The sequence below is a fragment of the Mangifera indica genome, chromosome 8 (genome assembly GCF_011075055.1).
Source record: "Mangifera indica cultivar Alphonso chromosome 8, CATAS_Mindica_2.1, whole genome shotgun sequence".
In the NCBI taxonomy this organism is placed as follows: Eukaryota; Viridiplantae; Streptophyta; class Magnoliopsida; order Sapindales; family Anacardiaceae; genus Mangifera; species Mangifera indica.
In genome coordinates this window covers 8798091-8821473 of record NC_058144.1, presented here as the reverse complement: position 1 = coordinate 8821473, position 23383 = coordinate 8798091, and the positions used below count along the sequence as shown (strand labels likewise).

Genomic DNA, 23383 nt, shown 5'->3' with positions numbered 1-23383 from the left:
TTTATTACAAATGGTTTAAAAATTACGTACTAAAACTTTTAATATTAATTAATAATCTTACTAATTGAATTATATTTTTATTATCGAATAATATAATATAATATTTTAATAAAAAATAATATGAGTAATTACAAGTATATAAAAATAAAATATATATAATATATAAAGATTCAACCACCATTAATATTGTCCTTCAATAATTCTATAATTTGTCATTAACAAAATCTAGTACGGTAATAATTTTTTATATATTCAAGTTAATTCAGGTTATTTTTGTATCAATCTTAACACTATCTGATTTAATTTTAAATTATATCGGATTGATTCGAAATAAATTTTGTGTAAAAAAAACTTAATTCTAATTTTATTTTTTGTTTCGTATTGAGTTAACGAGTTATACTGAAAATTGACATCTCTAAGTTCAAATACTCTTTAATAATATTTCAAATTTACACTTTTAATTTATTTGAATTAATAGATCTAAAATCTAAAATTACATCTATTTTATGTGATTGAGATCAATCTGGAAAGGGCGAACAATAGAAAGTAAATAATGATGTATAAGAAGGAATATTATAAGTGGAGAGGGAGGAGAGACATGAAGCACAGCCACATGCTTCGTCAGAAGAGAGTTAATAGTAAATAGACGGCTGCATGCGTCCATTATGGTCGGAGGAAGGCCAAGATGATCATAAAATTTGAAGGGAGAAACGTGGCCATAGGCCTTTGTTTCTATTTTTGACGTGACATTCATGCGCATATTTAGCTTCTTGTAATTGGACCCATCCACCACGAATTTAATATCAGTCAGCCACTACATCGAATTTATTTAGTACCTCAGAATTCCAAAGGACTATTTCCCACCCAAGGGTTGTTGTTTTCTCACGTTTCCCCCTTTAATTTTGAAAATCTCAAATACCCATCTATAAACAGTTAAATTTAACAGTAGTAAAGGTAAAATCATCATTTTATCTATAATATTAAAAATAAACTAAAATATAATCTTTTTTTCCTCTCATAAACTTTGAAAACTATAAATTTTTCTTCAACCGAAGTTTTAAAAAATAACAATTTCTTTATAGGATTTGGTTTACAAATCTCCGCGCTAAATCCAACAACATTGTCGGCCATCTATCCCTTCCGAAGCTTCCTCTTCCTCTGGCGGTCTCTCTCCACCTATTTGGACGTCCATTCGGTGTCGATCTTCTTCTGAAAGATGGAGAGCTTCGTCGGGGAAGCAAAACTCTTCATCTTCGTTTGTCTTCCTAAACGAAGACAAAGATGTCGTCTTCGTCTGGGAAGACGAATGAAGACGAAGAGCTTCGTCTTCATCTCCCGTCATCTTTTAAGCCTCATTCGACATCGATTGTACGTCCAAATGGGTGGAGAGAGACCATCAGAGAGAGAAGAAGCTTCAAGAAGGATAAAAGACCGACAATGGCGCCAGATTTGGTGTCAGAGATCTGAAAACCAAACCTTAGGGGGAAACTGTTATTTTTTAAAACTTAGGTTAGGAAAAAAAATTTATTTTTTAAAGTTTAGGGGGGGAAAAGAGATAAAATTTTAAGAGGTTAGACTTCCATTAAATTTAACTGTTCATAGGTGGATATTTAGAATTTTCAAAGTTAAAGGAAGATACTTGGAAAAACTGTAATCCTTGGGTGGGACATAGTCCGTTGGCCATATATATATATATAGAGTCTAAAATACTTATTCTCACCAAAAATTTGGCTTATTCTAAATTTTTATTTATAAAGTTTTAAAAACTCAAAAATTCACTTTTTTATTAAAATTTTCAAATGATGTTAAGAATAAAAACGTTATTTAACTAAAAATATTTAAAATAAAATTTTATCACATTTTTTTCATGTAAAGTTTGAAAAATTACTTTTTTCTCTTAGAATTTTTTTCTCCTCCTTCAACAATCATTTCTATTCTAACTGTCAACTGACTTTCTCACTATCTCCATCATTGATGGTTTCTCGATGTGAAAACTACCAAGGACAGAGGGAGAACATATCGGTAATAAGGTTAATGACGCACTAGAGTGAATTGTCAAAAAGAAAGGTCATCAAAAAGAGAGAATATATTTTTGAGAGTATAAATATAATATTTTGAACTTTGAGGAGAGCGACTATTAACCCTAAAATATAGAAACTCTAGATGGTAAGAATGAAAAAGTAACTTTTTAAAATTAAATTAGAGAAAAATTACCAGTTTTCAAAACTAAAGTAAAAAAAATATATAAATTTTTTTCTTTAAATAAAATCAGTAAATAACATTATTATCTCTGATACTAATTATAAAATTTAATAAATAAATAAGTATTTTGGTTTTCAAAACTTTACTAATAAAAATTTGAGAATACATTAAATCTTGTATGGGAATAATTCTTTTGGCTAAAAAAAAAAAAAGCAAAGATGATCCAGAATTTGTAATAGGGCCCCGGCCAATCCCATGTTGATAACAAAAAAGAATTCTGAATCGGCTTTCGGATTCGGACGGTTTGATCTTAGAACATATTTTAAAAGCTGAAGGAATATTGTTATCTTATCCTTTTGGCATCTTATAATTATTAACGGTATATAATATGGATTAAACTTTGAAGATTTTATTTTATTTGTCTCCCCATTTGACAGACATATGCCCATTCTAAACCCAACTCAAATTTATTCCAATATATCTCTGTTTTCCTGAAAGCATATTTGTTTTTTCAGTTCCATTTGGAACTGTAAAAATTCAGATGAAATAAGTTTGTACGGGATGTTCCTTCTTTCTTCTTTTCGCAAATGTGAAGAAGAGGGATATGCAGAATATGCAGGTTCATGTTTTTGTTTTGAAACAGACAGATTATATTTGCCCAGAAAAGAACTTCATATGGTTGTTGGGTTTATACTGTCACTGCACCACTGCCTGCCAGATTTCTTTCTTTCTTTCTACTCTCTCACCTCCCTGACTTTATTAATTCATTGCTTTACTATCATGGTTTATCTTTACTTTTTTATTAAATCAGAAAATTTCATGATGAATTTTAGAGGATATTTTGACCAAAAGTAAAATTTCATGATGTAATGTGACCATTCCATGGAAATAATAATCCATCAATAAACAAACAACTCATTCAGTTAAAACTATTGCACGATTAAAGTTGGCAATGGGGTAGGTAAAGGTTAAAAACCTTAATTCTCATTTTCGTCTCCGTAGGAGAAACATTTTTCATCCCTATCCTATCTTTAATATGAAAATGATGGGAATTTTTGTCCCTTCCCTATAAGAAAAATTCTCAGTATTTTTCTTTTCTCATTCTCATTAAAAAAATAATAAAATATTTATCAAGTATTAAAATCCTATTTATAATAATTCAAAACTTTTGAAGATAATTCAATATAAAAAGAATCAGTCAAAATATATTTATTCTCATTCTCGTTTGTAATGATTTTAATTATATATATAATAAAAGCCCGATTTTGTAAATTGAACTCTCGTATATCTTTGATATAATAATAAAATATATATATAGTGAGAGCATGTGGTAAAGCCGATGAAGTTAAATGGCCAACACAGAGAGAAAATGGTGTTGGAAAAAGGTAAAGGGGGAACCTAAGAACATGTTGCCGCGAAAAGCCGGTGAGATGTGCTTAGCTTAGGTAATCAGCTAATGTGGTTTAATTTTGAATAATCAAAATTTGGTCACACAGAAACACTTCACTGTGTGTGTGTCAGTCCTTATTATGCTTCATGATGGCAGACCAATTTCAGGTTGGGAGCCTCAACTTAATTAATGATGTTAGTTCGTTTACATAATTATGTTGTCGGTGGTTTTGTAATAGATTGGTGAATCGAATTGGTTGTTTTCTCTTAATTTTTTGAACTAATTCCCATATTAAAGGAATAATTATTATAATATCAGTGTGTAATTTAGCTTTAATCTTGATTATTAGAAATGATTTTTGCGAATTTAATTTTTTGCATTGGAAGATGACACGTGCATTGAGTATAGTGTAATTGACAAGACAGAAAGAAGACAGAAGAGAATATTGTCAAAGGTAAAAATGTTGGTCCTTGTTTGGTCCAATAGAAACCAATGGCAAATTCCGTAAAATTTTGGGGACAAAGATTCATCACATAATGGGCTAATAACAATAATTAATTGAAAATATATTTAAAAAAAACAAAATGAGGATATATTTAATTAAATTAAATAAAAGAAAGAATTAATTAAGAGAATGGTGTTGGTCTCCTACTAGTGGGCTCCCAGGTGCTTGACCAAAAATTGAGTGTTGGTTGGGTGAAGCTTTTGTAACGATGTCTGACTCAACACACACCTTTTTAACTTGTGGCCAACCTCAGTTTATCATGGCTCTTCCCCGAAAGCAAACGGCGACATGACGGCTTTTCTAGCTTTTGTTTCTGAAGCTAACGTCACACCACAGCTGACTCACTGCTTTCTTTGTCGTTTTTGATTTTGAAATTAAATGGGAGGGATTAAAAAAATAATAATAAATAATCTGGATGGTGTATGGCTAATGCGATCTGACGGTGCTTTTGTTTCTTCTTGTGTTTCGACGCTGTCGTTTGAGGAATGTCTACGTAATGTCGCCGTGTTTCTGTCTGGACGCCAGAATTTTAATACCAGAACACTCACAAAAATGTTCGGCTAACCTACAGTTGCTCTGAAACGATGTCAGGGAAATTTTAAGGTAAGAGGTTTATTAAACAAACCAAACTTACCCCTAAGGCCGGCTTAGGTAGTAAAACAGAAAATTATATATTAAAATTATATATCTATCGATATAATTTAATAATTATAAAATCAGTTATTAAATTTATAATTTACTTTATTCAATATAATTCATTAAACACAGAGGGTCTAAAGATGAGTAATTCCTTTTCTCAATTCAACAATGTAATGGATTCTTTGGTAGCATCAGATCTAAAACCAATTCAAAATTTACAAACAACACTTTATGCAATTCTAAATTAGTTTGTATAATAACAGACACAAACATTTGGGTTTCTAATGCCAAGCTCACAACACTCGCTTCACAAGCTATGGAGAAGAGATGCCGTCTGTTGCCCAGCAATATCTATCAGCTGACATCCTACTGACGAGAAATTGGTGCCATTGGCACTGATGATGGCTGGCTATAGAAATTACCATCCGACCCTTGAAAACTCTGATAAGGATGCGTTGAAGGTGCTGCAAAAGGAGGCATGCCTGTCATTGGAGCTGCAACTCCTGGATAACTGGGCATGGTAGGTGGTGGCAGTTGGCTCATGTTATAGCTGTATGGGGCACTAGTCATAGCTGCTGTGTTTTGAATGAACTGGGGCATCTGATATGGTGGCAGAGGTGGTAGTGGAGGCATTGGTGGAGGAGAAGATGGTGGAGGAGGTGGCAGGTCATTTGTAGTTAAATGTTGAGTTGTGGTCGTTATATTACGTTGCAGAGATTCAGGGTGTGGGAAAGAAGGAACTGGAGGCTGCTCGGGGTTCTGTGATGGCAAGTAAGATTGCTCATTCTCAATCTTAGGCCTCTTCTCTGAAGGAAAATCACCTGAGGGTTCATTACTTGAATTAACAATGACACCCTCAGATGCCAAAGAGGAGAGGACATAAGAGAGCATCTGGGCAGAGGATGTCGAAGCAGTTAGCTTTGCTGCCACTGCAGCAGCTGCAGACTTCCGAGGGTCCTCCTCAATATGACCAGATTTTTCGGGAAAAGATACCTGTCGAGTGTACATTACAGGAGCTGACTTTTCTCTGTCTCCAGACATAAAGCTTGGAGGTGCCATTGAAGTATGAGCTTCCTTTGAGTTCTGCTCAGCTAGCATAGGCACATTATCGTAATCTAGTAACTGCCGGGAGACCTGATCTGACTGGGATTGTGCAACCTGGAAGGGCAAACAAAATTAGGATTAATCCACATGCTTAGAATTCTGCAAATGAAGCCATTACATTCCAAGGATTTCAAAGCCAGAAATGCCAAATTACAAAGTTTTAAAATTTTCAGATACAGAAGGGAAGACATCACGTTCCCAACATCCCCACAATCAAAATATAAGCTTCAAAGCTTACAAGAACACGTCAAAGAATTATCACTCAAACAGGTTCCTTTAACCTACTGAAGTATATATGAAGAAAATCAAAAAAATTTATTGTACAGCAGATGTCTCCCGCCCAAATAAGTAAGACAAATTTTACAGAGCTAAATTAATTTAAAGAATTAAAGTTAAAGAATAATAACCAATCCCCAAGTCTATGCCCTAACTTTTGTATCACAAGAGTGATACGGCATTAATTAATGGCGGAGAAATGATAATGGATTAGGGGCAAAGGGAAAGTCATCATTTATCAGTGTTACATCACTTGAGATATGAACTTGGGAAGCATGGCATTAATCAATTCCAAGGCTTTTCTCTAAATCAAAGCACGTGCAAACAATTATGCATTAAGAGAGTTAGGTAATATTCCATAGACATAGGATAGGTTGCAGTGTCAAACCTGTAACTCATTACGGATGTGAGCCAGCTTCGATTCCTTAAAATCAGAGAAGGCAAGTCAGCTTTACATGCAAACACAAGTTACAAAAAATACATTTTAAAAACAGAATAATCTGGCTACCCAACCTGTTCCTGAACAGCCTCCCTCAATTGACTCACAAGATTTGCTCTGACTGACTCGACTGTTGTTAATTGTTCAATGCAGTCCCTCAATGTAGCATGCTGACCCTGCAACTCTTCCAACAATGAAGATCCATGCAATTGTCCTGTTCAAAATAGGGATGATTTAGGGAAAAAATAACCGTCCAGAAAGATGTGAACGGTTCAAAAACTCAATGCAAAATGCACTATCTGAACCAACTGAAATGCAAAAAGGATTTTCTTTCTGTGACATCCATTTTCCAGGTGAAGGTGCAATATTTAACTAAAATTTATAATCTCAATGTTACTGGAGAGAGAGACAGGTCTATTAGCTAATCAATTTTCTGCTCCTCACCACATCCATCCAAGGTAATGTAAGTTCAAGATGAGGAAAATTACTATGCAGGCAATAATCCTAAACTTTTTTTTCCATCTTGTCAAAATGAAGATGTTATTCTTTTTTCTTATTGCAGATGGGTATAAAAATGGATCCAACAAACTTAGGCTTGACTCCTGAGTAAACTCCGGACTCAAAAAAAAAAAAAAAAGCCACTTAATGATATTATGCTTGGTTCATAACACAATACAAATGCAACCATGCAATAAGACAGTAACTGGCTGGAAATACTCCAAACCTCTTATTTCCATCTTTAAGAACAAAGACTCCCTGCATTGCAGACCGTAATATGGTAACAGCACAAAAGTGGCCTCAACAAACTTTGACTTAGCTAAGAGTAGCATCTATTCTTACAAGCCTAGAATTGCCACTTGAAAATATGTGTAGTTGAAATACAACACAAATGCACAGCCTATGCAATAAGACACAGTAACTGAATATTGTTCTATTAGAATCCCAGATACAAGGTAGGAGACATGAATCGCACATAAGAAAGTATAAGTTTCTGGTGTGAGGTTCATTTGGCTTTAGGCTCTCCAATCTCAACAGTTTGTTTTTAAAGTATAGTTCCCTCAAAGTTCATATCATTTGATATCAGAGTCACTATCATATCTCTCAGTTGAAACCATGCAACACAAGTGGTGACGTTGATATTACAGTGTTTGTCCTGCACTAGTAAGGAGCTAGCGCACAGCCAGTCCGTGTGGGCACAAGGGCTGTGAAACATGATGGTATGTTAAAATCTCAAGTACAAGGTATGAAACGTGGATTCCACATCGAAAAGTATGAAGTTTTGATGCAGGATTTATATGCCCTTAGGCTTTTTAATTTCAATAACTAGCTTTTGAAATATGATTCTCTCAAGGTTCATATTATATTTATTCCACAAATTGATTATACAATCAAATATTAACAAGTGTATTCATGACGCTAGGGCTAGATTCGAGACTTAATAATAATAGAGCTCAAGCTCGTTATGCTTGAGCTCGAACTCAGCTTGAGTTCCGCTTAACTCGTTTTGAATTCGAGTATTCAGTATTAAAACGACATCGTTTTAACAACATATTGATCAAAACGATATCGTTTTGTATCAAAAATTTTAATTTATAAACTTTGACAATTAAGCTCGAGCTCGAAAACATTGGCTTGAGCTGGCTTAGGGCTAGCTCATTTCGAGCTTGATCGAATTGAGCTCGAGCTCGAATGGGCTCGGCTCGAATCTAGCCCAATATGACAGCTATATAAAGAAAGCAAATGTGGAATACCTGAATGGATATCACCACCGATTTCCCTCTCTACTTTCCCAATAGAGCTCATAGCATTCCTACATTTGTTCAATACAACATCTTCATCAATTTGGCTGCCATTAACAGCTTGATAACCTGAGATTATCTTGTCCACTGTATTTCCAAGAGGCTGCTTCTGCTTATAAGAAAGAAGATGAGAGATGGTATTAACTTCTAATTCTAAACCCCAAAAAAAAAAAGGAATATGCAGATATCATGTCAGCATTCAGTCAGAAAGAAGACAAGGATTACCAGTTTCAAGCTCTGATGCTTCCCATTTCTGTTGTAATTTTCAAGGTGCCTTCCCACAAGCTCTTCCTTCAGAATCTGCCCTCGTGAACCAAAGACTTTCCTCTCCTCCCAAATATTAATCTGCACATATAGCAAAAACATCAACATGAGTTATAATAATGCAGATGCTAATGTCCAACTTAACCAATATAAGGAATTGAATATAATACCAAGCTAGTAGAAAACATATATATATAAATAGTTTCAGCGGTGCTATGATTGCAATTTCCACATAAAGGAGGAAAACAATCAAGAAGCTTCTAAAATAATAGGCTAACCAAAGCAGCAAAATACGAAAAACATAAAAGACCAGGCGCAATCCTGTTTCTCTCCATCAGAATATTGACAATATCATCTTTATGTTTGTTATAAAATATTAAGTGTTTGAGGACTGCTTAATGAGATTGAATTTTAGTAGAAATTTGAAGGCAAGAGTTCTGAGGAATTTATTCTTGCAAGAATAATGCAGGGTCAATCCACTGCTTTCAAAACTTTTGAGGTGGTCCTTTCAGGAATTTCTTAATATTTTAAAGTTTAGGTAACTGTCTCCAGATTCACATCCTTTTCCGTTACTTTTTTTAGGATGTCTCTTGTATACCACAAACTGGTAGTTGATCATATTCCAGATAAGATGGAAGAGACCTTAAAAGTTTGTTTACTGCTCTTTTCCTTGATTTTCCCAGTAACCCATTATGTATTATGAAAATCCCTAGAACTTGCTAAATACAAACTTGAGAGAATTCATAGGGATGCAAAAAGTCACTTTCATTTAGATAAGCTTTGCTTTACTGATACATAAACTATCACCCTTAGGGATCTAGCTTTCCAAGGAATATCTTCAAAGAAATTTGTCAACATGAAAACAGGATATAAGACTCATAGCTCAATATATCTGATTTAGCTAAATAAGTAGGAAAGGCAATGTTAAAACGAAAATACCAGCCGTCGAGCAGCATTTCTTCCAAACTCGTCTCCATTATCCATCACATCACGAAGAGCGTCTGGAAGAACCTTCCAAAATTCACCAACAAATTCAGAACCTTTTCTCCTACTATTCTGCAAGATGTCATTTGCAAGATACAGAAACGCCAATCTCTGCTCACATGGAGAGCAATGAAATTGTCTGTCCCATGTTTCTACAACTTGCTTGGCCTTATTCATATGAAAAATGCACCAATGTGATAAAGCTGAATTGTGTTAAGGATAGAAACAACCAATTAATTATAGAATTGTTGAAGAAAAAAAATAAATAGAAAATGTATGTTCAACTTAATATTTACAATGTTGGCTTGTCTTAAAAAATAAACTGGGAAAGAAAAAAGGTATTGAAGCACCTAAATGAGAATCCAGTGAAAACAATCCTCAAACAGAGAGCAAAGCAATTAAATTTTCAGTTTGAGGAAGTTAGGTAAAAAATATATCAGACCTAAAAAGGAAGAAATTGGAAAGTGGATTAAAAAACCAAACTAAGATAAATTATACATTTAAACACCCAATCAAGATGTATTGTGGCTACAACTGAACTTAGAACCAATTGAACTCTACAAACATACTGCTGATCCCACCATACGCAAAAAGGCAGCCAGCCTGATGGTACCAAAAATATATGAACATAAACAACAACAGGAAAAAGGAAAATCATCCACAGTCAAAATCAAGAGGATACTCTCTATGCTTGTCTGTGAGTTGTTAAGCTTGGCTAGCTTTTCCACTAATATCTGAGGATTAAACGTACTGCCCATCTCCTTGATAGCGTAATATCAAATTATTGGAGCAAAAACTGATCTTCAAAAGTGAACAAACCTTCAAAAGAGAAGATAAATGAAAGGAAAAATTACCTTTAGAAGATGTACAAGTACAATTATGCTAATGTGAAAGTATCTTCACAATTCCAAAGTGATAAAGAAAGAACTCCACACTTTTCCATTATAAGAAAGGAATTTAAGTGTCAACATTAAGGTAATGAAAATTCATAACACAAAGCATACATTATCTAATTACTTAAAAGGCAAAATGTATCCCATCATCAACCACTAAGTGAAATTCCATGTAGGACACTACATTATACGTCAAGGTAACATTCTTTTAACCTGTCTAGGCCTCCTTGTGATTTCCTAAACATACTAGTTGTTGAAAGCAATTTTATATGGGGCTAAAATAAAACTCCAAGCCTTAATAACTGAGGCAACCGAAAAAAAGACAAGTTGAAAGTGTTTTCCTTGCCGAGATAAAGAATCAAAGTTAAATGAGTTTAACAATGAATGAAAATGATTGTAAAGAAGTCTTGCACCCTTTTCCAAAAAGGGGTCTCTGTGATATGAGATGAAACATTGCCGTGTTGGGAAAACTTTAATGACTAAATCAAAACATGTGTCAACATAATGCACATTCCCCGAAAATAGTTCACATAAAAGTGAATATGACACATGGCATACGAGATACTCAAAGACTCAAAACAGCAACTGTGGGAAGAACTTAAAACTTTGTTTTTAAGCCATTACTCTGGTGATCAAATGTTAGTCCAACACAAATTAATTGTTAAAAAGAAAAAAGTTATTTCTTTGAGAATGACATAATTGTTCATCTAAGTTCTAAAAAATTTAGATAAAATTAACGTCAAACACTTGTAATATACACACTAAGAGTGAAAATTTGAGGACATGCCCGTCATCTTAATAATACTAAAACTTCAAAAAGCTAATTGACAATCTAAGAAGATTATCATAGCAGTTACAGTTAAGCTATGATATCCGTTACACCGTACTGCAATTAACCTAATCTTGTTCTAAAACCCTAGAAATTCTTACACCGTACTGCAATTAAGCTATGATATTCGTTACACCGTACATTATAAGAAAGGAATTTAAGTGTCAACATTAAGGTAATGAAAATTCATAACACAAAATACATAAAACAAAAGCAGTAAGCTGTAAATGCTACTGGAAAACAAGTCATAAACAAACAAAATAGCACGCAATACGAATAATTAAACAACTACAAACACAAAACATACCAAAAAAAAAGGCAAGCTTTCTCTAGTGAATTACGAGCATAAAATTTACATCGAAGGCCAAACCATGTTATACAAAGAAAAACTAAACCAAAACAGTTAAGATAAGTTGCAGAATTAACCAACAAAGAAAAGGCATGCGGTTGAGGCACGCGAGAATCAGCGGCCGGTGAGACGAGGCAGCTCTAATTCGTTCACTATGAGGGGCGGATATGGAGGAAATTAGGGGTTTTTCAAGAGGATTTTAAAGGTTACGTGGAGTTTAGATAACTGTAGGAATAGGATTTGTCAGAATCGGAGTCCCAACAGGACAGTTTCTAATGAGTTTGTGTTATTTTTGAAAGGCAGGTGAGAGAAAGAGAGGGGAACAGTAACAGAGTTGTCTGGGTTAGCCTTTTGCTCTCGTCTTTGATTGGAGTACGGTGTTGAGATGTGAAATTTTTTTTAGTTCCAATGTTGCCCTTTTTGTATTGGATTGCGTCATGAACGACACGTCTCGCTCAGGTCAGACGGAGACAGACAGAATCTAGCTACGGAACGACGTCGTTGTTCAAATAAATCTTTGAGGATAAATTTTCATTTTAAAGCTCAAATTGATCCTTTTAAATAAGTTTCACAAAAATTACAAAATTAATATGATTTATTTATTTTTATAGGATCTATTATTTAATAAATTCTCATTTTAATTAAAGTAAAATAATTATTGTATTTTACAACTATCTCTTGAGTCTTGACTTTATGACGTCATAAAGATTGAAACTGATGTATATTTATTTTAAATACCAAAAAGCATAATCATGCTGGCATTTATTCATTGGATAATAGAGCAATTACAGAACTGCAATGCAAGATTTTTTTTCTTAATTTCACTAATCGCCTTAATAATCTCAGTTTTTCCAGTAACTCTAGATTAATCAATTACACGTGTAAATAAGATAAAATGCAATTGGAATCATCGTCATGATGTTGCTCATTACATAAAATAAGAAGAAAGAACAAGAAAAAAATTACAAGAAAAACAAATTTCAAAAAATGCCTAGCTATTTTTGCCTCCAAGTCAACTTGAATCGACTCCCATGAAGGACTGCAATATTAGATACCAAAAACAAAAGTATATTTTCTCTAATCCACTCAACCTTCTTGCTTCTACAAATAGAAGCAGCAACTTCACTTCACCGATCACCTTGAAAAATAGAAACAGTTTTGCAACCTTAATTAATTTTTCTTCTTCTCCGTCATCATTTCTGGGGCTCGTGGTTTTGTTTTATCTTCCATACATAGTGAAATTATGGTTTCTTCTTACCACCATCAAATAACTCGTCAATATAATTCTCTATGTCTTCTGGTTGAAACTTGATATATTTCTCCGTTTGCCTTCCTGGATCCAGGTACTGTGAAAACCTTCCTACAAATGATCTGTAAGCAGGAATAACGAGTGCCGATATCGAAACCCTAAGCTCCGACTGAAGCTGTTCGTCTTTGACCACCCACGAGGTCTGAATCCGGTGAATTTCTTCAAACATTGCGTTGAAGTTCTTAAACCTCTCTTTCAACACCGGCTTCGCCACCTTCCCTTTTATCATCAATCCTTCAAGCCTTAAACAACCTAAAAGCCTACCCCACGTCTCCCTCTGATAAATCTTGTGATAATTTCTTAAATCGGATGACTTCTTGCGGCACCACGTGTTCCCCATCGCCTCATGCATCTCCGTTGACCCTTTGATCTTCTGCAAAATGTATCGTCCGTTGTTCATCATGAAAATGCTGCTTAATGGTACGTTGTTATATAACTTTGATCTCCCCTCCAGATTGGCGTCCAACATATCCATCACTCTCACCAGTTGATTCGAAAACGGAGACGGATTGTTTTCTTCATTATTATTGCTATTACTGTTACTATTATTGTTGTTTCTTAAATTCTGATCTACCTCGCTAGCTTCAAAATCCGTTCTTATACTCGAATCGGATCTCTCAATCTTCCCATGCTCCCTAAAAATTTGCTCTAAGGTGTTTTTATACTCACACGCATACTTCAAATAATTCATTGTGTAGCTAGTCAAAGGGTGAACGGCGCCACCGGGCACCGGCGTCTTCCCTGTATCGGATTTTATCGAATTCTCGAGATCACAAAAAACTCCAATTGCGGCCTCTCCAAGCCTCGTTCTAGCGGTGGCCGTCTCCGTCTTGATCTCGTTCAACCATTCACGCGGATACAGATTCTCCAACGCAGCCGTTTTATCCCGCAGAGCTTCATACATATCGAGAATCTTAAACAATTTTTCCGACGACTGTTTGGTGATTGCAACAGCTTCAGCAAAATAGAGAAACTGAAGCATCGCGCCGCGTGTAAAGTTGCTGAACACGCTGGACGAGATCATCGGGTAGTCCGTGAATACGACATCAGCCAGCTTTTTCTCACAGGGGAAGTACACCGTGGCACATTCCAAGAAGGTGGAGATCCACGTGGTGATTTCTCCCTCTAAGTTTTCCCAACTCATCTTGTGCGCATCATCGATGCTGAACTTCTGAAAACCTATATGATTCAAGTTATCTTCAAACGCGATTCTTCTTGAAATCATGAAAATCTCGACGCATTCGGATTCATAGCCGCCCGATATCATTTCGCCGGCGATTTTAGTCAAGCTAGAAAGCATTTCTGGTGTATATCCTGAATAATTTGTGGAATCATTATCCTCAGCGGGAGCGGATTCAGCAGATTCTGGTTCTTCTTGCTTTCCTTTGGCATCTTTTGTTTTAGTTTTTGGATATGATGGATCAAGAACGTATTCAAGAATTGATCTGAATTCATCCTCTAAGAGACACATTACACTATGTTTAATCGCACCGATTCGGTTCGTCAAAACGCATTGTTTTTTATCAGCGTCCGATTTCAGCTCACCAATGGACGCCGCCAGCTTCGAAACCCTATCCACAACTTGCAGAAGCAACGTATCATCTTCAAGAACATGAGAACCTTTCCCTTTCCCTTCAATTGCCGAATCATGCCAGGTAAGTTGCTCCTCGAAATGATCCAAGAATTCCACAATAACAGTCTCCGGGATCTCCGGCGAGGCTTTGTTATTCTCATCATCATTTTTTGTAGGTAACTTAAAGAGAAACTTATACAGTTCTTCAGAAGCTCTTTCAAGAGTATATTGGATCTCAGAAGGAGGAGTTTCTTCAGGTATTTGTTTGGTATCTTCGATTTCTCCAACCTGATCACCCTCCTTTTTTGGTGTCTTCCCCTCCGCAGTAGTTTCAGGCCCGTTTGCCTCTGTCGTCTCAACCTTGGGCGACTCCGTTTTGTCATCATCCATGATTGTGAATGAATAGAATAGACTGTAAAAGGAATACGAAAATTTTGGTTCGAGGAAGGAAAGAAAGAAATGAAAGAGGGATTAAAGAGAGATGCATTTAGGGAGGAGAATTATCCGTGATAATTTAATTTAATAAAATTAAATGCATTGATTTTGATAATCGAATAATTTGAGGTGGTTTTTATTAATTAGATTATTAATTTAATTGATTGGGTTTGAAAAGGTCGTTGGGTGAAGTGGAGGGAATGTCGAGAGAATTTGTTATGTTATGTTGACCAATGGAAATTTGTGCTTGCCACGTTCTAAAATTCGGTACGTGTAACACTAGCCATTAACTTCTAGCTTGTGGCAAGCATGGTGACATCATCATTGTATTTATATTTTTTTTTGGCCAGAGGACTATTTCACCCCCCCAGTTTAAGTGTTATCCCAAAGTCACACAAAATAAGGTTCAAAAAACCCAAAATCACATCATCTGTTAAAAATCTCAGTTATGGTTAGAGATAAAATAGTCATTTAATAAAAAATTTTAAAAATCTAAAGTTTTATTACGTTTGCTTCTCATAGCTTGAAAATCACAATCCCCCCCCCCCCCCCCCCATGAAGTTTGAAAAATCAAAATTTTTCTCTTAGGATTTGCAAGCGGCGCCGAAGATGGCTATCTTCGGTGGCGTCGACTCTCCCTACCGATCACCTCTTAGCCACCAACGAAGATTAATTCCTCCTATGAGCGACGAAGACAATTTCGTCTTCGTCAGAGAAGCTTAGCCGATGGCTGGAAAGTGATCAGTAAAAAGAGTCAAGCCAAAAGGGAGAATCGATGCCATCGGAGATGACCAATTTCGCTATGTTTGATGATGATTTGCAAACCCTAGGGGGGAATTTTTATTTTTCAAACTTTAGGCCAGAAGATTTGTGATATTTTCAAACTGAGGGGGCAAACGTAATAAAATTTTAGTTTTTTTTGTTAAAAGACGATTTTAATCTTAACTATAACTGAAATTTTTAATGGATGAATAGGATTTTGAGTTTTTCAAACCTCATGAGTGCGGTTTTGGGATAGCACTTAAACTTGGGTTGGAAATAGTCCTTTGCTTTTTTTTTATTTAACCGAAACCCACTTGCATTTGTTAGAGTGGTTAATTTGAAATACAATGACTAACTCACAATACAATCATTAAAAAGTTCTAATACTCTAACAATTTTATTAAAGTCAAAAGATTATTTCAATCCAAGTTTTGATGTGTTTTCAAAGTTTCATTCACAGGGTTTAAAAAACTCAAAGTTTCATTTATGAATTAACTACCATTAAAATTTTCTGTTAGAGTTAAGAGTAAAATCATTATTTTATCAATAATATTAAAATATGTAAAATCGTCAATTTTTTTTATTTAGGACCTATTCGTATTTGTTAGACGGATTAATTTAAGATACAATGATCAAACCCACAACAAAACCACTTAAAAATTTTAATACTTTACAAATTTTACCAATTCTTGGGTCATCATTGTATTTAAAATTTTTTAATCACAATTTAAATTATTGATTTATCTAATTCATTTAATATAGAGTTAATATAATCAATAATATTTTACCTATATAATATGATTGAATCAATCTCACAAAAAATGGTATGATTTAAATAATTTTTCTACTTAAAAAAAAAATCAAATTATAATTATGAGTGTTAAAGAATACTTTTATAAATTTATAAAATATATAATAATATAAGATAAATATCACTTAATTTTTAAAATAAAAAAGTTATTATTTACTTATTTCAAATCCTTAATTGCACTTATTTGTAATTGAAATTATGATTGGAATCCCATCAAATTGTATGGGACTTTAGTTTAATTGCATTATCCCATGTAATTTAATTATAATTACACTTAAACAATGCGATTTCAACTATAATCGTACAATCTCAATACAATTAAATGGAAGTTGCACATGAATTGTTTAATTACATTTAAAATCATGTCATAAACAAACTATTTTAATGTAGTCCTCAATAAATTAAAAATTATTTTAATTTTTTATAATTAATACAAGTTGGGATTAAAATGTATTTAATAAAATGTTAAGGATAAAAATGATTTAATTTTTGTAAATATTAAAAGTAATAAGAATGTTGTTTTTTTCTAATGTCTTTATTCTAAAAATAAAAAGTTTTCCGGCAAACGCATACAATACGTATGGTTTTTAAAGCTCGAGCATGATAAGATGTTAACTAGTGGGAAAATAGTGGGTTTGCTTCTGCCTCGAAATAAAGTGAATACATTGGGAGCAGGCTTGGGCTCTCTCAGTTCATTTCTGAATATGTGAAAAGACTGCCAGCACCCAAAGTGGGCTCGTTTCATCCAGATACATCCAAAGGACAAGTCCGTCAAATAAGGCCGAAAGACTTATTCATACCAAGGTTTACAGTGAAATTCCAAATTCTTAAACTTTCAAATTTCCAAAAATCTAAAATCTCACCCTTTATCCAATTTTTGTTAGGATTACGGTTAAAATTATCATTTTATCAATAGTATTAAAAAAATTATAATTTTTTTTGTCAAGTTTTGAAAACTAACAGTTTTTACATAAATATTTTCAGTTTTAAAAGTGATTATTTTCTTCATACTTAGGGTTTTTTTTATCTTCTTTGACCATCATTCTATTTCTAGTGACTTTCTCTTCCCACTCTCACTGTCAGAATAGTTTGGGTGGTCGTCGTAAGAGGTTGTGTGACAAATAGACGTTACACGACCTCTTATGATGGCCAACTGAACCATTTCGATAATAAGGGTGAGAAGAGGAGATTATAGAAGACGAAGTGGTGGTCAAAGAAAAGAAAAAAAACACCTAAATGTAGGGGGTAGGGGGCATACTCATTTTTCAAAACTGAAAATATTTAAATAAGTATAAAATTATTAATTTTTAAAACTCGAAAGAAAAATTTATAATTTTTTAATATTATTTATAAAATGAGAGTTTTACTTTTAATTCTAATAAAAAATTTTAACAAAAAATAGATAATGAATAAAACTTTTTAAGTTTTTTAAAATTTGTGAGTAAAAATTTAAGTTTTCACTATAACTTAGGTGAACACAAGTCTTTGACCAAATAAATAATGTGGAGAAGTAGTTTTCATTTTAATTGAGATACAATTTTTTTATTATATGTTTAAAATTGAATAATACTGCATTTCTTAAAAATTTTTAACTTATTCATAAAATTAATGCATTTTATTGTATAGAACGGAATGATTTAATTATTTAATTTATCTAAAAATAAGTAAATACAATATTTTTCCTTTGATGCTAATTTTTCGGAATTGATTGTTAGTAAAAACTTAGGTTAATCAGCCCACATCACTTTTTGGGTAATGTATTAGGATTAAAATTTTAACTTAAATGATTTAACGATTATAAAATCTATCATTAAATTAGAATTTATCTTATTTAATACGATTAATTTGATCTTAAAAGTAATAATTTAACTCAAATAAGATTTATCTTTATAAAAAATAAAAAATGTAATATTATGTATATAAATATATATAATATATTATTATATAATTAAATATTATTTTATTTTAATTTAAAATTATTAAATTATTTGGTATTATATGTTTATATATATTTATTTATATATATAATAAATAAATAAAAAAGGGAGGGAGGAAGAGGCAAATCAATATAATTATTGACCAACTCTGACGCTACCCCTTCCAGATCTAATAACCATCACAGAGCTACACCATACCCATCGCACACTTACAACTTTCAAATTATGAGGCACCGTGGATCAAGGCGGAGACGACTGTCGGCACGACTAATCATCGCCGTTTTATCTATTCTTGCCACTGGCGTTGGCCTGTTGATGCTTTTGATTATTATGTTTGCACTCACATCGCTTGCTCCTTCCACCCTTGCTGTTGATGAGTTTCATAAAAAACCAGCCGACGTCATTTATACTCCGGTTTCTCGAGAAACGAAGGCCGAAAATATAACAGTTGAAACTTCGAATTCGACTTCACGTTCAAGTTCGAAGCGGTGTGCCACGGTGGAAGAAATGGGCGAAGTTTTTAAGGGTGATGTCTGGGAAGAAAGTCTTAGAGTTAGAAAACTCATTCAAAATCACTTCCTTTTAAATGGTACTTCTACTAGCTGCTACTACAATTTTTTTTGTTGTTGTTAGATTTGTTTTTTTTTTTCTTGATGTTCGTTTATACGAGCTAGAATATGATTGAGCTGAGATTTGCGTGCTTCAGATTCTTTATGCTAAAAGACTTTGAAAGTAAAAGTTGCAGCTTCTTACGTGGTGAATTTGAGGTGTACGTGAAACTGATTGTAAATTAAAGGATCATGCTAAGAAGATGCATGCTAGAGAAGATTTTTCTGTATCACACTTGTAATAGAACATGACTTGTGACACGAAGAGTGTGTGATGTTTCATGTGAAATTTTGGTTAATTAAAACATCATTTCGGTAATGTTAAATCCACTATTATGTGGCAAAAGCTTAGTCACTGAATTGTTAAAATAAGTAAAAGATCTTGTATGACATTTTTGTCTAAAGTAAAAATTTATAGTTTGAGAGTCTGAACGGAAGTTTTTAGGCTTTAACATTCAAGGATTTCTGCTGAGTACCTTTTATTTGGCATTGAAAATTTGTTAACCTACCCAATTTGTTTAGACATTATAAAATAGTTAATTTATAGTCAGTCTATTATTGCTTGAAAAACAGTTGTGAGAAGCTCACATGTTGGTATCCTACTGCAGGGGCTTCAAGAGTCCGTGGTCTTCCACCAGAGCAGTTCTGCAGACATGGGTTTGTGATGGGGAAGTCATCAGAAGCTGGCTTTGGAAATGAAATGTACAAGGTCTTAACGGGTGCAGCACTCAGTGTGATGTTGAACCGGTCCCTAATAATTGGGCAAACCAGGCATATTGGTTCCTTCTCAAGCCTTTCTGTTATCATATCAAACATGTTCATCTTTGATAATAGTGATTTCTGTAATCTGAGGCTGTCAGTTATCATATTTGTGTGTTGTTTCAAAGGTTGTGTTATGTCTTGGTAGTGGTGTGATATAGGCACTAAAGATATTATTTAAACTTCTCAACTTCCATTATTTAGATGCTTCTGAAATGTTTTGATTGGAAGCAACGCTTAAAAGACTTAGAGAGTATTCCATTTAAATGCTTCTAGCATTTCATTTAAATGCTTTTTAAAGCTCTGTCAACGGCTTATAACACTAAGAATAGCTTTTGGCGCCTAGGCCTGACATGTTATAAAAGTCTAATAGAGTTTGGAATTGTATTTATGTTATGAGATTCTTTTCTCTTGCTGATTATTTTTTCAATTTATCTAATTCAGGGGTAAATATCCATTTGGGGATTACATTTCTTATTCCAACATTTCCTTTACCTTGGAAGAAGTCAAGCATCTTTGGAGACATAATGGTTGTGTGAAGAAGTTTGGAAGACATCTGGTTATGAGGATTGATGATTTTGAGAAGCCAGCACAAACAAATGTCTTATGTAGCAACTGGAGGAAATGGGAGCAGCCTATTATTTGGTAAAGTGAGAACAGCCTTGATATCAGTTTTAGCTTGTCTCAGGTGTCCTTGCTTGATGACTAACTTCAGGATGCAGGTTTCTAGGCACAACAGATGCTGTGGCGGCTCAATTCTTCTTGAAGAATGTACACCCTGAGATGAGGATGGCAGCTTCTGATTTATTTGGTCATTCAGATTCTCTCCAAGCCCGACCAAATGTCTTTGGTGAGCTAATGAGGGTGCTGATATCCCCGTCAGAAGATGTTAAGGAAGCTGTCAATTGGGTTCTCAATAATGGGGTGGAACCTGATGTTTCATTGCATATGCGGATGCTTACAAATAGGTATTGAAATTTAAAATTTTGTCAGTCCCTTGAGGGAGACAAGTAATAATTCTATAATTCAATTAAGATTGTGTTTCTTCTGTCAATTTATGTTTGGATTAGAGTGATAACTATTATCAAGAAAAACTATAGAACACTATAAATCCATACTATAGGTACTTTCCGTGAGAACAATGGGTAAATTTGTTTCATAACCGCACCAAGGACTTGTTATAAATTTCATCATTTTAAAATCCCAACTGAATTTGCCACCAAATTTCCTGTGCATCTTTAAGGTTTACTAAGAAGTACCGTGAAGTAGGAGCCCTTTGTGCTGTAGAATTTCCTTAACATAATGGAAGACGTATCTTCCACTTTGATCTTATTGAAGAAAAGCTGGATTCTCAAATTCAAATGGAATATTTAAAACCCCATCAATCTCAAGATCTAAAATTTTCCTGCACGTCATTTGAAGATCTTTTTTTGTATGGTTTTTTACCTACAGATAGGTAAGATGGCCATGAAATGTCTAAGTGTTCTCGTAGGGTAAACTTCTACTGATTAATGATACATATTCTTGTTTCTATTTTCTAATATTTCAGGTCTGTGAGAGTTTTACAAGCAGCATTGAAGTGTATTAGAAAAGTGGTGGACAGTCTTCACCAGACATCAAGACCTAAGATAGTTTTAGTGTCAGATACCCCCTCCTTTCCACAAAGTATAGCGCCTAATATAAGTGAATTTGCAGAGGTAATTTACACTGCCATGAATCATCTTTCATCATAAAAGCTTCAAATGTAAAGATACAAAATTTTGTCTGATTCTAATCCAATTGCTCTTTTCCCAGGTTTTTCACTTTGACTATAAACGTTTCAGAGGAAGTATCTCTCATGATGTCAATAGAATGGACGGTTTAGAATTTAGGGCGAAGGATTGGGGCCCTGCACCTCGATGGGTTGCATTTGTGGACTTCTTTCTTGCAGCACGTGCAAAACATGCTGTTGTTTATGGAGCTTTCAGGCGAGTTGGGACTACTTATGCTCAGTTGATTGCAGCACTCGCTGCAGCAAACAGTCTTGGTACTTCTATGCCCTTGCATTCTATTATCTTAATTCATTGCTTAATGCATACTTACTGTGTCATTCCTTTTCGTGGATTGGCATTGAACTATCTTAATCTCTCTGTATTTTTTTTCAGATGATAATTCAACTGGTTTAAGTTTCTTAGTCTATAGCAGTTTCCAGAGTAATTTGTTGAGAGAAGGATTGAGATTTCAGACTGGTTGGGGACATGTTTGGAACAGATTTGCAGGGCCATTGAGTTGTCATAACCAGTCCCATCAATGTGCATTCACACCACTACTTCCTCCAGCATGGTGGGATGGCCTCTGGCAATCCCCACACCCTAGAGATATTCAGAGGCTGGCAGCATACGGTGTCCAACTGTCCGGTATGGGAACAATAGATGATACTAAGCTTCAGTCTTTCTGTAGTTCTAAGAAAAATAGTTTGAAAACTGTTACAATCATTTAGTTGCCTCTTTGGAGGTTGCTCTTTTGTCTAGCAATAGTCGCTCAAAATTTCGAGAAAATTTACCAATATGCAGATCATTGATGTTCTCTCAGCTTGCTTTTTCTCCATCTTTTCAATAGAAGTAACGGATACAGCTCAAAAGGGCTTTAGCCACTGGGTGATATCGATGCAGATTGCTATTGTTAAAATTTGTCAGAAAATTTTACTTTTTGGTGGAATTCTTTAATGGCTACCATTACAATGTTAGGTTTAATTCTGCTCCATTCGTTGCCTTTAGATGGGCATGGACCATGGTCCAATTTACCCTCACTCGCGGGGCAATATTTCTTGGTCGAAATTTTTGGACTATCTATATACATATGTTACAGGTAAAGTTGCAAATAAGTTGAGTCACCAGTTGGTTTGAGTCAAAGTTGGTTTAATTATTGTTAAGTTCAAATAGCTTGAGTATTATATGTGAGTATAAGTTCACGAGCTTGTAGTTTGACTCAAGAATAATATTAATGAACCCTCTAAAGTTTATAATATTGTACTCATATTTATAAAATTTTATTATTTGATTTTAAATATTAAAATAATTGATAAATATATAAGTTATAATGTTGAAATATAATTTTTGAGAGTTCGAGTTTTTACTTTTACCCCCGAACTTGAGTTAAAGTCAACCAAAAATCTTAAGCCCTATGTTGTTGCATTGAGCTGAGCTTGAATCAAACGGTTCTCATACTTTTTGGACTTGTTTGCAATCAAATTTAATGTGTCAAACTTTTAAAGGGTTGATTAGTTATTTTCTTCAATTCTTTTAATTTGAAAAATTGTCAATTGGGAAAACTATTTAAATCAATAAAATTATGTATACAAATAAAGATGTATTATCATATAATTAATTATTATTTTATCTATAATTTTAAACTATTCAGTCATATAATATCATAAAACTATTTTTGTATATAATAATATTCTATTTGAATATAAAAAATTATCAACCCCATTCTTATTTTTACATTTTATGGGTGTATCGATGTCAAAAGAATTAG

The 23383-nt window shown here is 33.8% G+C and overlaps 3 protein-coding genes across 4 annotated transcripts; 1 reads left to right on the top strand and 2 right to left on the bottom strand.

The window, feature by feature from the left end:
• Positions 1-4872: 4872 nt before the first annotated feature.
• LOC123223911 (regulation of nuclear pre-mRNA domain-containing protein 1B) lies at positions 4873-12058 on the bottom strand. 2 transcript variants are annotated; one of them, XM_044647380.1, is made up of 8 exons: positions 11751-12058; positions 10285-10421; positions 9558-9805; positions 8580-8699; positions 8307-8463; positions 6630-6769; positions 6505-6540; positions 4873-5894 (listed from the first exon to the last, which is right to left on the bottom strand). In XM_044647380.1, the coding sequence occupies exons 2-8, from the start codon at positions 10358-10360 to the stop codon at positions 5103-5105; spliced, it is 1569 nt and encodes a 522-aa protein (XP_044503315.1). In that variant the 5' UTR covers positions 10361-10421; positions 11751-12058; the 3' UTR covers positions 4873-5102. The 2 variants fall into 2 exon arrangements, with proteins under 2 accessions (XP_044503315.1, XP_044503314.1); XM_044647379.1 differs by having other exon boundaries at positions 11755-12057.
• A 780-nt stretch (positions 12059-12838) lies between these two features.
• Positions 12839-14945, bottom strand: LOC123223508 (exocyst complex component EXO70B1-like). Its single transcript, XM_044646670.1, has one exon. It carries the CDS (start codon positions 14943-14945, stop codon positions 12915-12917), a length of 2031 nt encoding a protein of 676 aa, XP_044502605.1. The 3' UTR covers positions 12839-12914.
• A 3688-nt stretch (positions 14946-18633) lies between these two features.
• LOC123222513 lies at positions 18634-22437 on the top strand. Its single transcript, XM_044645334.1, has 7 exons — positions 18634-19089; positions 19717-19879; positions 20312-20512; positions 20590-20835; positions 21417-21564; positions 21662-21893; positions 22012-22437. The coding sequence occupies exons 1-7, from the start codon at positions 18726-18728 to the stop codon at positions 22344-22346; spliced, it is 1689 nt and encodes a 562-aa protein (XP_044501269.1). The 5' UTR covers positions 18634-18725; the 3' UTR covers positions 22347-22437.
• Positions 22438-23383: the final 946 nt, after the last annotated feature.

What these genes read in the sequence shown, in the direction of transcription:
- LOC123223911 (XM_044647380.1), bottom strand. Translation starts at nt 10,360, where the DNA reads ATGGGCAGTACGTTTAATCCTCAGATATTAGTGGAAAAGCTAGCCAAG. An exon ending in GGGAGGCTGTTCAGGAACAG is followed by an intron (nt 6,541 to 6,629) that starts GTTGGGTAGCCA and finishes TCTGATTTTAAG; the next exon opens with GAATCGAAGCTGGCTCACAT. An exon ending in ACATCCGTAATGAGTTACAG is followed by an intron (nt 5,895 to 6,504) that starts GTTTGACACTGC and finishes TTGCCCTTCCAG; the next exon opens with GTTGCACAATCCCAGTCAGA.
- LOC123223508 (XM_044646670.1), bottom strand. Translation starts at nt 14,945, where the DNA reads ATGGATGATGACAAAACGGAGTCGCCCAAGGTTGAGACGACAGAGGCA.
- LOC123222513 (XM_044645334.1), top strand. Translation starts at nt 18,726, where the DNA reads ATGAGGCACCGTGGATCAAGGCGGAGACGACTGTCGGCACGACTAATC. An exon ending in AAATCACTTCCTTTTAAATG is followed by an intron (nt 19,090 to 19,716) that starts GTACTTCTACTA and finishes ATCCTACTGCAG; the next exon opens with GGGCTTCAAGAGTCCGTGGT. An exon ending in CGCTGCAGCAAACAGTCTTG is followed by an intron (nt 21,894 to 22,011) that starts GTACTTCTATGC and finishes ATTTTTTTTCAG; the next exon opens with ATGATAATTCAACTGGTTTA.